Consider the following 14,626-nt stretch of genomic DNA (forward strand, 5'->3'; position numbering starts at 1 on the left):
ATTTTGTTTATGGCAAGATTCAGTTATCTTGTGACATAAAATGCAGTCTCATACTTCAACCATTTGAGGAAGTTCTTTACTGTTGAATTCCTTGTTTTCATACTCTAATGAGGGCAAAGTTTAAACGCTACTTAGAAAAAGAAGCTGGTTATGGAAGACTGCCTACCACGGAGAGAGAACACGGAATCTTCACAAATCATGGAGCCCTGGAACAGACATCAGGGATGACTCGTAGAGACTGTCTCCTGTGAGATGAAACTCTTCTCTGCTCTGTCCCTCCTTTGCTCTACATATTCCCTACTCTTTTGTTTCCATTAACAAATGAAAAAAAAAAAGTACTTAGACTTCCTCAGGTGGTGCCATGAAAAACATCCCAACCTTCATTTCTTGGCAGGTAAGATCCAAATGCAACCCTCTGCTGGCCTCTGCCAGCTGTGGTCCAGAGACTTTGGGTTTACGCTCTACCAGGAGCCCCTCTTGTTGAAAAATAACAGGAGCTGTGCTTCCTGTCACTCCTCTGAATGAGGTGCTGTGCAAATGGCTGCAAGCTATCTGAACCCCTGGATCAGCTCTACTAGACAGATCCTGTTCCCTCAAAATGCAGAAGAGAAGACTGAAGGACACAGAGCTAACTTATCTAGAGCAACAGCCCTTTGTCCTGAAGTTCAAGACTTTGTCCACAGAGTAAGCACTCTTAATCGCCATTTTTTCCTGCCTCTGCTATGTCACCTATAAATGCTGGAGAAAATTATGGACCATGATGGTTGCACATTGCTCTGTGAGCACCAGATCTCACAGTATCAGGTTGTCTTTGAAAGGTAATCACTGTACTAAAATTCCAAACCAGAAGAACCCTTACCAGACCTTATTAAGTTGAGAAAAATGAGACAGCCTCTGGAGTTGAAGCCAATCATCCATTATATGATGTATAATATTATTATGTTAATAGTTGCATCCACATATTTGGTCCACTCAACAAAAGGTAAAAGTGTCTGGCACCAAAACCAGAAGAAAAATAAAACTGCAGGGTCTCAGAGGGCAGGAGAATGATCCACAGTGTAACTCATACGCTTTGCTCACCAAGTATCTCAAGAGAGAAGATGCCTGACTTCACTGAAGTCACTACCTCTGCCTCCCCTTCTTCCCTCAGTCACTTAACCATAACATTTTTCTAGAATACAGTCTTCATTTAAGAAAATAGTGGGAAAACTGACCTGTGAGCAGACTGTTTCATTCCAACCCCAGGGATAGAATTTCTCAAACTTGAGGGCTGAGTCAAATAAGTAAGTGGTTTTCTGACTTTGAGTACTGATTTATTTGAAGGTTATGATCAGGCTTTTTTAAAAAAATGAAATAGAAAATCCTAAAATGTATGGTAAAGTAAATAGTAAGGTAAATGTCTTTTTGTAAAACCATGGTTTTCAATTGTATGTTGATGCAATTTATGTGACTTAGAGTAGGTTATAGTGAAAAATAATGAACATCACTCTGCAAAAACAAAGCAAAACAAAACAAAACAAAACAAAAAGCTATGGAGGAAGAGAAGCATACCAGAGAAGAGCCTGGTTCTTGCATTCAAAAGAATTTGAAAGAGGATAGTGAATAGTTTCTCTGTACTGGTATTCTCTGTATTTTTTGTTCATTCCCCAAGCACAAACTGCCTCAGGGACCCACTTTTCTTTTCATTGAGAGACCCTTCCTTCTGTTCAGACTCTCTGTCCCTAGTATCTGTGGGTGTCTTTCTTTCATCTCATCACTACTGTGGCTGACCCCATAGGCTGACCCTCTCATTCCACAAGGTAGTCTTTCTCTGACTGATCCACATTCCTTACCTCTATAGACCGTCTTTCCAAAAATAACATTCAAAATTAGTAACTTTGTGTGCAGAGAATCGAGTCTGAACCCTTCTCCTTGATTTTCACCCTTCCATCTTCGCTCCCTGAATTTCCAGGGCTAGCCACCTCTTGCACTCTCTGGGTTTGGCAATGTGCCATGCTTAAATGACTCCCTATGCTTTTGATTGTCCAGTTGGATTATCGACCATTTTAGTATCTATCTTGCTTCTTGAAATTCTATCCCAAGTCCTGACACTCCCATGCATTCTTCTCTCACTGCAGCGATTCAGAACGTTATACTGCCAGAATTCCTAGAAAAAGAATTTTTTTCTTCCTCATTCCTGTAATCTAACTTCATTCATAAACTATATTTTCTTAGAGATATTCTAAGTAGATATAGAAAAAAGCCAATGTTTTATGTCAAATATTACAATCCTGGCAATAAAAGTATTACAGGGCACATATCACGTAGAGGGTAGCTGACATATGTTATTCAGCATGGATATTTATGATTTTCAGAACAGCCCTGAAAAGTAATCACTCTTCATTAATCACAGATTCTGTATTTTTTCATTCACCAGTTGCTAAAATTTATTTGAAATCTTCAAAGCAAAGCTCACAACTCACAGTGGCCCTTGGTGGGCAGGGCAGAGTGGTGGAAAATCTGAGGTGTTCAGTGAATGCGCAGCCCCTGAGATCTCAGGTGGTGACCCTTGTGACACTGTCATCTTCTTGTTTCTACCATCAGAAGTGCCGCTTTCGAGGTTATGTACACTTTGCTCAGTATGAGGTAAAGCGCACTGGTGTTGGTTGTTGATTAAATCGTAGTGTATTAATAACATGAACTGAACTATGTGTCTTTCATTTTTACCAGTCAGTGAAAACACTGGGACTAGAATCACAGAGAAACCTACTCCTGCTTTTCCCCTTGGAGGAGCAAATCATTATTCGTTCGTATTTATTATAGTTTTACTGAATACAGTCACCATAATACAACTGTGCTATCATCACTTTAATTCTTTTATGGAGATGAACAAACAGAGAAAATTAAGTAATGTGTCTGAAAATATGAAGACAGCTACTGGACAAAATGAAATTTCAACTTTGTTAAGTACCATCATTCTTGATGTAGGTGCTGTAAACTCATCCCAGAATGAGACTTCATATGAACTTTTCAGTGAATTTAAACAGATGTAAATGGGTACTTTTCTCTTACTTTCTCCTGCTGCTGAATTATATGTCCATGGCAATGTGTTTGTGAGACCATATGTATTCTTCAAACATCATTTTATTATCTTTATTTACTAAATAATTATTTCAACAAATCTTTGTCTACTATGCTTCACACGTTAATATAAACACTATAGATATGGCCTGTCTCAATAAGCTTACAGTGTACTGCTTAAGGTAGACCTAGAAATAACATTTAAAATGTTATGTGTGAATACCAGAGTAAGGATGCATTCAAGGTTTTAAAAAGCACTAGAGTAGGGAAAAATCTAGTTCTGTCTAAGATTAGGTGAGATCTTTGAGATGACATTATCTTTTAGCCAAATCTTAAAAGAACGTATGTCAGTTTGGAAAAAGGAAAAGATATACTACAAAGAGAACTCAAATGTGTTCTGGAAGCTATGACAACATTTAAAGGCTTGGAAAAGAATATTCTTGAGAGAAATAAGCTTTTTGGCCTACCAGTAGTAAAAACAGAAGTACATGAGAGCCTTATCTTTCCAAGTTACACAAGCATAATTTAGTCTTCAATTTTAACATCTTACACATTAGAACTTTAAAATGAAAGGTAGGTTAGAATTGTGTAACATTAAAAATAAAACTTTAAAAATAAACAATAGCTATCACTCATATGCACTGATAGTGTACAAAATCTCAATATGCAACAGCTGCCTAAGAACTAAATAGGTACAGTCAGGAAGAGAAATAAATAAAGGAAAGCTGTCTTGTGTTATGGTCGACTCACGAAGCTTGTTGAAATAACTGTGCCTAGCTTAAAAAAATTTGATACTGATATAGCAAAGTGATAAAGGGATTCAGTCATGCATTTTTCTAAGAAATTAATAATAATTATAAATTTCAGTCATGATGATTTATACTTTGATGTTTCTAAAGTTCTTCTCATCTTCATTTGATAAGAACACGACATATTTTTTCTGGATCATAATAAGTAAGAGTTATGTATTTCATTTTCTCATCTCTTAGCTGTCAATAGCAGCAAATTATTTGTTATAAGAGGATTTCTTACATTATTATAATGTTGTTTCTCAGTCAGATGAAGAGTCTTGGGACTCTTTCATTTTTAATGATTCCTTAAGGTGCAAGTGCTACTTTTTTTTACGGAGTTATCAAGACACATCTTTTGACGCAAACTTTTAAAAAAAAGTAAAAAGAGAAAATTTTACTCAAAATAGATTTCTTTATTACTTAATACAAAGGAAACAACATTAATAATTTAAAAATTTAAGAGTAAACTGTGTGACTTTTCTCATTGAAAATATTAATTTTTTTAATCTCTTGGACTCTGAACAAGTACTGAAAAGTTCATCTCCTTGAATAAGTACAGATGACATAACAATGTGAGAATAAAATGCCTTGGTGGTATTTAGAAACTCCTTTGAATAAAATTTTCCATGGAGTGCTTTTCTCCAAAGATCAAATATCCAGAACTGGCCTTTGGGAATAGTGATGATAATCCCCATAAGGATTGTGTGAACAAAGAAAAAAAGATTTCATGTGTTGGAAAGATCCATGCCACTTCCCATGCTCAAAGATTATCACAATATCCTAAACGTATCATATCTTTTCAAAATTTTCACAGTTCACTTTGTTTAATTTCAGATAGAAATATACGCGTTTTCATGTAGTTGTGTGTATATATCTATATGATGCATGTTATAGCTATATGGTTTCTTTCTTTCTTTCTTTTTCTTCCTTCCTTCCTTCCTTCCTTTCCTTCCTTCTTTCCTTCCTTCTTTCCTTCCTTCCTTCCTTTGTATGTATTTGCTATATATAATAACCACATTCATCACGTAGAATTTGTATCTACATATATCTTAATTATTTTTCCCATGCACCTTCCCCTCCATTTACAAAAGCTCTGTTTCCATTTTTCCTTCAATTCTATTTTTTGTGAAAATCCCTTTTGCCTTCCTTCTCTTCCTTTTCTCCCACCTTGGTCCTCTTTTCATTCTACCTCTTCTCAAGTTTTTCCTACTTTCCAATAACTATCCTCTATTTTGCCCCTTATTTACATTTTAGTTTTGCACATAAGAGAAAAAGTGCAATATTTGAACTCCTGTGCATAATTTATTTCATTTAAGATTATGGCTTCAAAAAGGATCCTGTACCTAAAAATGTCTGAAATTTATCCTTATTTATGGCAAAAGAGGTACTCCATTGAATATAGATACCATATTTTCTTCATTCATATCTTGATGGGCATATTGTTGTTTACAAGATTTAACAATTATAAATTGTGCTGCTATAAACACAAGTATGCATGTATTATGGAAATGCGATGCCTTTAACTCTTGCATTAAAGATACCAAGAAGGTTCAAATTGAACCTATAGCTTTAGTTTTTTGAGAAATATCCTTACTGATTTCTACAGTGATTGTACCAGTCTATACTCCCACCAACAATGGAGAAGGACTCACTTTTCCTTACATTAATTCCTGCATTTGTTATTGGTTCATTTCTTGATGGTAGCCTTCCTAGAGTCAGATGAAATCTCATTGTTCTCTTAATTTGAATTTCTCAAATGACAGTGAATAATTTTATGTATTTATTTGCTGTTTGTACTTCTTTAAGAAATGTCTATTCATTTCATATGGCCACATTTGAATTGATCTTTACATTGGGGAAGTCTAATAGTTTGAGTTCTTTATGTGTTCTAGACATTAGTCCTCTGTCTAAGGAGTAACTGGCAAAATTTTTTTCCCACTCTGTGGGTTGTGTTTTTACACTGTTGATGGTTTCCATTGCTGTGAATAATCTTTTTAACTTGATCTGATTACATTTGTTGATTCTTTGTAGTATTTCCTGTGCATTTAGAATTTTGTTCATTAGTCTTTGTCTGTACCTATATCTTCAAGCATTTCACCCATTCTGTCTTCTAGAAGATTGAGTTTTTGATTTATTATTTAGATCTTTGATCTCTTTTAATTTTAGCCTGATATGAGATTTGGGTCTACCTTCAGTCTTTGTGTACAGTCAGTTTTCCCAGCACCATTTATTAAAAAGGCACTCTTTCCTCCAGTGAGGGTGTTTGGCACCTGTGTCATAGGTAAAGTGGCTGAATATTTTGGAGCTCCTTCTGCATTTCCTATGCTATTCCACTGATCTTCAAGTCTATTTTTTCCCTTTTTGCAAATAGTATGACTTTTTATTCCCATTCATCTACAATTAAACCAAGCATTTATTGAATCCATTTTACATAACATGCCCTGCCATACAACCACCTTTCTAAAATAATGTATTATTTTTATAGTTTTATTCAACCTTTAATTTTTTGTTTATTATTTCCCAATGAGAGAAAATTGGATGAAAACAACTTAATGGTAACTGTTTTATTATTAGTTTTGTCATTAATTCAACAAATATTTGTTGAATATCTTCTCTAGACAAGATTCTGTGTGCAAAATCTTATTTGGGATGTTGGATTGGAGCTCAGTTAAGTCTCCTTATGGACCAGAAAATCTTAGCTTTTTTCAAAGATTTTCCAAAGAACGCTAACAATAAAGATATATTGAGATGCTGGGAAGAAAGCATTGCTGCAATGCAGAGACCCAAAGTCCTAGAAGATCACAATGGAAGGCTGAGAGAGACCAAACCAGATTGAAAATACGGGAGGAATAGTGACTCTACAACTGTGCAGTGTCTGGCAAGTAGCAAGCAGTTAAATTGACCCGAGTGTACAGTCTGTGAAGTGTTAGGTACTCTACATACTGTGCAGTACACTAGCAAGCAAAATAAAGATGACAGCTTGTCATTTAAGTGTTCTTGAAGTTCCACTGAAGATCACTTAACAGGAGTGACAATCAGGAGTGACAACATCCAGGACTGTAGTACATAGCATGGAGAGGAATGTAGGTTAACAGGTGAGGAAGGATCAAAGTGGAAAGATCACAGGAAAGATGACATTAAGAGAAGAGGTGAAGAAGAACTAATTCTACAAAGCAAAGTAAGAAATGCTATAAATCTTGGAAGTCAAGATGAGTTCAATTTATATCATTTTAAGCCTACAATGCCCAGTGAGAAATGTCCAGAGCCCTCATAAACAGGAAGTTGAAGTCCGTGTAAAGTCAGGCAATGCTTTATCTGGTTATAATCCAAGAGTTCATAATCAGGCAAAAAAAAAAAAAAGACAAATAAAGCCAATTCTTTACATAAAATAGTAGCAATTAGAACAAAAAGGGCATGAGGTTCTTAGGGATTTCTGAGAAAAGGAAGTACATGTGTAACACAATTGTGGCTGTGGTGGTCTGAATTTCAGAATCTCCCTAGAGCTGAGCAGGATTCTGATGGGCCCAGGTGAAATAAGAACAAATTCAAAAGAGGAGAGTATTCAAGGTGGGTGCAATGATAATCGAGAAGTCAGTCTAACAGAACAATGAGCTGAGGATGTGTATATGTAGAGGACTGAGGAGAAAACAAATTGGATATGGAGGAACCTATTGCTGACTATGCAATCACAACAAATTGATAACCATACTGCACTCAGTCGGACCAGTTATGTCTATGACTAAGTAATTGTTTGAATTTATTGTTCACCGAATCAGCATACTTTAACAAGTAACTCAATCATCTAAATATATACTGCCCATGCAAACTGGTAATCTCAATTTCCTAAAATTTAGTGTGTAAAATATTAAAGACTTATACTTTTGAGAATTGGAAGCATTTAAAAGTAGAATTTTGGCTGATATTTCAGCTGTTAACAGTGTCTTCTTATTTCAACTTGTATTTGTATCAAAATCTTCAAATGTTATTTTTTAATGTCAATGCTAATAGAAATATCTCAGAGTTGCAAGTAAAAACCTATACATGGCTTACTTTACCCACTTTTTAAAATCATAAAAACATTTCATTCTTTGTAAGAAATACACTATCTTTAAAATGATCAAATGATTTAACTTTTCACTCAGTACCTCTTCAGTGCATTTTAAATAAAATTAAAAACAATTATTTAGTAGTACATGCTTGGAGTATACAATGGTTACATTCCTTGTGAGAAATTGGTATATATACAAAATACAACTTAGTTTCCTTTTTTCCTATCCTATGCCCTTCCAATGAATTTTTCATCATTGCAGTGTAAACACTGGACCCTGGCGAGATGGCAGGGAATGCAGCTTCAGTAATTCTCATCACAGGAAATGTCAGTGGTATACACATTAATTTAGTAATACGTGTACCTATTTACAAGTTGGGGATCCATATTATTTATGAATAACTTCATGATTCCCAAAAGTCTTCTTTTTCTCTCTCCTTAGTTAATTCAAATTAAAACCAAACAAAAATAAAACTCAAACCAATACACCGCAGGATTTCCAAGTGAAATGGAAATGAAACTCCAAAACAAAAGAGTAAACCAAAAGAAAACAGTATCTGAACTAGAAGTTTTGCAAAAACCTGTATTTTAATGAACTTCATATAGGGATACAAGAAAAATAATATGCTAGAAATGGAGAAATCAATCTAGCATCCTTTAGAGGAATACATTTTAGACTAAAGAACAAAAACAACTAATAAGAAAAGAAAAGCCAACTGGGATTGCATTAAATATGCTTTGTTTAAAACAAAACAAACAAACTAACTAACGAAAAAAAGAAAAAAATAAGGGGGGCCAGAGGTATTGTTCAGTGGCACAAGCGCCTGCCTGGCAAGTGTGACATCGTGAGTTGGATCCCCAGTATCAAAAACACAACCAAACAAAAAATATATATATCCTTTGTTTGCTATTCAATAAGGCTTGTCTTAATGATAAAGATAACACTAAAACTGAATGAATACTTAGATTATATTTATTAAAATAAATGATGGTGCTCTGAAAGTCCTCCATAAAAAGGAAAAAAAAATGTTTTCAGGCAATGGTTCCACAAAATTAAGTACAGTTTTCTCCCATCTAATAGCAAGCCACAAACAAATCTTAAACTATGTCTGTTTCGCATCTTATAGTTAGAATGTTTTATTATACTTAATGTACTTTCAATAGTCTCTCTGGCAAGATGGGGCTATTAAGTGTGGGAATAAAAAATCCAATACCACCTTGAATTTTCTATGATGCCTTTTATCTGAGGGTGCAAAGCACTTCACACACACACGCTCTTGCAGTGTCTCCTTGAGGTGCAATATGTGCAAGTCAGGGTTGAGAACACTGAGATGCAAAATGACAGAGGGAATCGTGTCACTTCCAGACGTTACAGTAGCACAGCCTGCTTAGCTCCCTACTGACACCAGGTAACCCTACCTCCTATACACACACCCCTGCCTCCAAGATGACTGTACTGGCTTCTAGGAACAAAAACTCACTACATCTCCCTCATTCTTTTTCCTCATGGGATTGTCTCCCTCACCTGGACGCCGTCAGATGCAGGGATGTAGCTTGCCCTTTTAAACGTGTCTGTCACATTCCTGAGGATTTCCACAGACATCAGAAGATCGCCTGCATAGAAATTTTTCCTCTGAGTTAAATCCAGCAGTGTCTTGGTTACCTGGGACATTCCATCACCTGCCAGCATGCGTTGTCCCTTAGCAAGATGCTCTTTAATCTGTAATGGTCAAAAGAACAGAATGAACATCAGAATCTTCATTACTATTGCTCTGGGTATCTTCATGAAATGACTGGATTTAAAATTTCTTAGTCAGTTTTAAAGCAGCATGCAATAATTGGAAGAGTTCTAAAATCATAAATTGAATGCACCCACATTCTGACAGATGAACACCCAACATGCTAAAACGAATAAATGCATAACTTTTTCAGACTTTAGGATCTGCCATTTGTAGTTGGAACACACAATTCACTGCACTGAGGAAAAGTGTATATAAATTTGGTTTTTAATTGGATTAACAATTAAAAAGATACTTTTGTGTCTGATGAATGGAGGAAACTGTTTGAAAAGGTAGAGCCAGAGACTGGAGATTCATAATGAAACTAATTTAATTAACACAAAATAGTCAAAAACCAACACATTAGAAAAATATTGAAATATAAAGGTTAAAGTAGGATAGCCTGCGAGGGGTCCAACCTGAACAGACCTTCTGTACGCTTCTTCTCAAACAAAAGCATAACAACACTGACTTGAATTTTGAGGTAGAAAACATTTGAACATGTTTTCTGTTTGCAATAAAAACAGTTACAGAAGGCACTGGATAACACAAATCACTCAAATAACTCAATCAAAGAAAGAGAGGATCATCAGGCTTTCTCATCTGGGTCATCATTAGGTCTGGCCCGAGTCAGTAATAACTTCACGTCACCACCATATGACAGCTGCTTAGCAGACTTACATGGAAGGAGCTGTTTTCAGGACAGCTACCAGCAAACAGGTGCGTAGATGCCAGCACCAGCTATCACACTCGGTGCTAATCTGGCACGGTTAGTGAGAAGCACCCAGGGAAAATACCTCGTAATATTTTTACACACCTGTACAGATGTGTGGAATTTATTCAGGGTACAAAGGATGTTGCAATAAGATTTACTTCTGTCTAGAATATGTTTAGATCTTTTTTCTAGTGTACATGCAGTCTCTTTACCTCTTATACTACCTTTTCCTAAAGAGGTAAATTCAAGTATATTTGCTACATTATCCTTTTTCTTTTCTAGATTATGGAAAAGTTGAGTACAAATGAGTTTTCTCGATTTTAACCTGTCCACTACTTGTGCTCTGACCTCTCTTTTGTCTTTGTCTCCATATTTTCACTCTGTGGTTATTCATATGATTGTTTTTAATCCCATTCAATCCCTTTTCTATTCATTTATCTTTAAAATGTGCCTGATCAGGAGGCTGAGGCAGGAGGATCATTGCATGTTCGAGACCAGCCTGTGCTACAAAGTGAGCTCCAGGCCAGCCTGAACTGCATAGCGAGACCATCTCAAAAAGACAAAAAATAAAATAAAGTAAAAGATAGATAAAAATAAAATATGCCTGATATTATATAAACTATTTGAACACCAATTTGCTATTTCTACTTCCTTTCGTCTTCTGTCCTCGTTGGTTCTCTTTAAAATCAAAATCATAATTATTAAATCTAGTTTGAAACACATCTTTTAAAATTTCAAACTAAACTTTCCAAGTAGCTATTTAAGCATTCCTTCTAGAACTGTTCCTCTATGTTAAGTTTAAGGAGCAGCTAGAGTTATAAAACTTCTATTTAAATTGTGACTCATTAATGTCAGTGGTAGTAGTTTTCACTTATAGAAGTTCTAATCTTTTTCATATTCTCCCATTATGTAACTGCATTTTCTATTTTTTCCTTTAATAATTATTTTTGAAAAATACATTTTTCACATTTTCTATTATTTTTATCTTTAGTATTGCTAGTTCTTCAAATTCCTGCATTCACTGCTTCTCCACGGTATTTTGTTTAGTGGTATTGGTCACAAACACACACAGTGTAATGTGGGGGAGCCCTGGATTTTTGGCTTGTGCAACAGTTGTTTGAGGAGTTTGAGATGCAGTTCTCTGGTTGTAGAGCCCTCAGAAGTTCAATGGTCCTGTTTCCATTTATACTGATTTTCATGTTAATCCCAGTAGTCATGGTTCAGATGAGAACTTCCAGCTTCTGAAAAGTGATTGTCTTTGTTTTTCTCAGCGATATCCATGTAAAAATCATAACCTTATCACACACATTCTAGGCCTGAGAGTGCAGCTGAAGCCAGCAGCAAGACAGAGCAAGGTCTTGCAGAGGGCTTGCTGGTGGCTCCCTGTGCATGTGGGAGGGGACCTGTCAGTGCTCATGAGGACTTTTGAATCTCACTCTCTGGCACCTACGGAGAAAGAGTGATCTGAAACTCTGCCAGCTTTTTCTGGAAGCTCTGGCTTTAGTTTTGCTCCCTCTTTGTGTGTGGTACCCAAGGATTTATCTTTCTTTTTGAGTTCAGCTATAACTTGGTGTTTGGAAACGCGCTTGCTGTAGTCATACCCAATGCAGTGTGATCTATGAAAGTCAGCTCGGTCCACTCCATTATCTCACTCTTGCTACAGAGATCCTAATACCAACCAGTGCAACCTACGTACACACCCCAGAGAAACTCCACGGGCCTTAGTTTTGCTGTCTCATTCTCTCTGACAATTTTAAATGCTGTGCACAGTTCCTCCTGTTAAATTATTTTTCCTTGCTCCACCATGAATTATGCTCAGATAACTGCAATCATGACATGATCTCTATTGCTAAACCTCATAGAAATAATCTTGCTATGTCTTATATTATTTTATTACAGTGCTTACATTCTTATCTTATCCATTCTACCAGGGCCATAAATTCCTAAAGGGCTCCTCATTACATATTTTTCTTTGGTTCCTCTGCGATCTTAATCCATTATCTTCTACACAAAGATATATGTTTAAAGTGCCTGCTAAATTGAACTGAAACTAAACAAAATTTTCCTTTTGCTTTCTGCAACTATCACACTCAACTATGGACAAGGGTAAAAGCAATTCGTTACCTTTCCAAACAAAGAAGCATCTAATTAGAGCATGTTTCCATAGCAAATTGGCTTTTAGAGGACATACAATTAATATGAATAGGAAAATGATTTTGGAAATTGTAATCATCTACAATTACAGTCATATAATTTCTACCTTTAGAAAATCATAACTAAATACTACATTAATTACTCATTACCTACTATATATAAAGCAGGAGACACTGTACTTAGCATGAAGCATCTGACTGGAGTTATATAAATAATCCTTACAGGTGTCATAATGCTCTGCATTTCTAGATGAAGGGAGAGAGGCTTGGTTAGGTTAAGAGCATTACCAGAACTGAGTAACTTTACAGCATTGGCTGAATCAAGATTTGAACTAAGGCAGTGTGATTCCAGATGTAGCCCATCTGCTTAATTACTACATGTTTAATTTAGATTTCATGGAGTATTTTCATTAGAAATTATCAACATACTTAAATATTTGAAGTCATTTTCAATCACATTTGTTTTAAGGAGACATAACTCTTTTTCACATGAAGAATTTAAGAAACAAGACACGAAGGTTGTTGAGATACTGTTGCTGCTTTAGAGCATACAGTGTAAAGATGCTAAAAACCACTTATTGTTATCTGTAAAGGAAATGAATGTAGTTTTATTCAAGCATAGGGGAAACTTCCCAAATGATGCCACAAGAATTTGAATTCTCTTGGGAGCAACTTTTAAAGTTTTTCTTCATTTACTCGCTGAATAATGGTGGACAGGCTTTTAAAAATAATTTTAATATGTCCTTTAAAAATGACAATATTAGTGATCAGTCCTACGCACGGCGCAACACTGTAAGGACTTTTACTCCGAAAGACAAGTCTTAAGTTTCTGTGTCGTTCAAATTTAATACTATTGATAAGATCAACAGTGGAGAGGAAGAAAAGGAAATCTAAAAATAGTTGTTTTTTATAGTTCTGGATTAAGCCTCCTTGCTCTTTTTATAGAAAGAAGTGGTAAGGGTCATGGTTTAAAGAGTAGGTGTGTTTCTGAAATAACCCTATTCTTTTCATTTTATGCCACCCACTGCCAGCCACAGCTGCTTCTATTGTGTGAATACTAAAAAAAGGTTTATCATGGTTGCTCTGAGCAAATGACACACTTTAAACATCATATATTTATATATCATTTTCAGCACCAACTCCTCCAGTCCATCTGTAAGGTATATTAAAGGTTCTCACTGTTCTGAGTGGCTTCAATTAACAGATAATTATACGTGAAACTTGTCTTAAAGCAATGATCTAAATACATATTTTTAATTCAGTTCATAATTCTGACAGCATCATTCACCTGATAGTTGTATTAAATAACTTAAATAATCTACATGGGGTAACTAGGAAAGATGGAGACTGTCCTGTATGGAAAATACAACATACTCTTAGTTCCAATATGTGACTATTTCTTAGTTTTTCTTATATTACATAGGAAGCTTGCGTTCATCTTAGAGTTTTCCTAGGTCTAGGAGATAAATTTGAAAAGGCAGTTCTTGCCTGTGGGCATATGATCGGATAGTCCAGAATTATCCTATATAACTCATTCTTGTGTCAGATACAACCTGGGCTGAGTTTGAAGACTATGTGGCCAAACAGCTTTGGATATCCCATTCTTTTATTCCAGGAGCTATTAAAGTGAGGAAAAAATTATGGCCTGAATTTAATTGCATATTATTGTCATGATAATAAACTGTCACGAAAAACCTTGAGTAAAAAAACAAATTGTATACATCCATATAAAACCAAGAAATGTCCAAAACAAGAATGAAATTATATTTATCAACATAGTAGAAACTTGGAATAGCTTTAATGTAGTAGTTTTTGTATAGAATCTGGCAAAAAGTACAATTCTAGGCCACAGGATATATGTAAAATTGCTTTCCTGAACACCACGCAAACCTAGATGTTCTCACAAATATTTTGAGCCAGTGGGTAGAAATTAAGGGTTCCATGGTCTTAAAGAAGTGTCACAGTCACAGACTGGAGCCCAAACTTTCACAAATCTCCTCAATAGGAAGTGGAGTATGACTCCTGAGAGTTTCTGCAGTCTTTCTTAATTCTATTTTCTTCACTTGAGTTCCCTGGTTCCC

At 35.5% G+C, this 14,626-nt stretch overlaps 1 protein-coding gene across 7 annotated transcripts in view; it reads right to left on the reverse strand.

Annotated features, from left to right (window-relative positions):
* Nucleotides 1–14,626, reverse strand: part of Adgrb3 (adhesion G protein-coupled receptor B3) — a 720,698-nt gene that overhangs the window by 369,748 nt on the left and 336,324 nt on the right. For all 7 annotated transcript variants that reach the window (XM_063227050.1, XM_063227046.1, XM_063227047.1 and 4 more), the window contains one exon: nucleotides 9,425–9,619. In XM_063227050.1, the coding sequence (XP_063083120.1) occupies nucleotides 9,425–9,619 (195 nt within the window). The remainder of the gene's footprint in view (nucleotides 1–9,424; nucleotides 9,620–14,626) is intronic.

This window comes from Cavia porcellus, unplaced genomic scaffold (genome assembly GCF_034190915.1).
Source record: "Cavia porcellus strain 051 isolate PalLab524CR breed Dunkin Hartley unplaced genomic scaffold, mCavPor4.1 scaffold_16, whole genome shotgun sequence".
Lineage (NCBI taxonomy): Eukaryota > Metazoa > Chordata > Mammalia > Rodentia > Caviidae > Cavia > Cavia porcellus.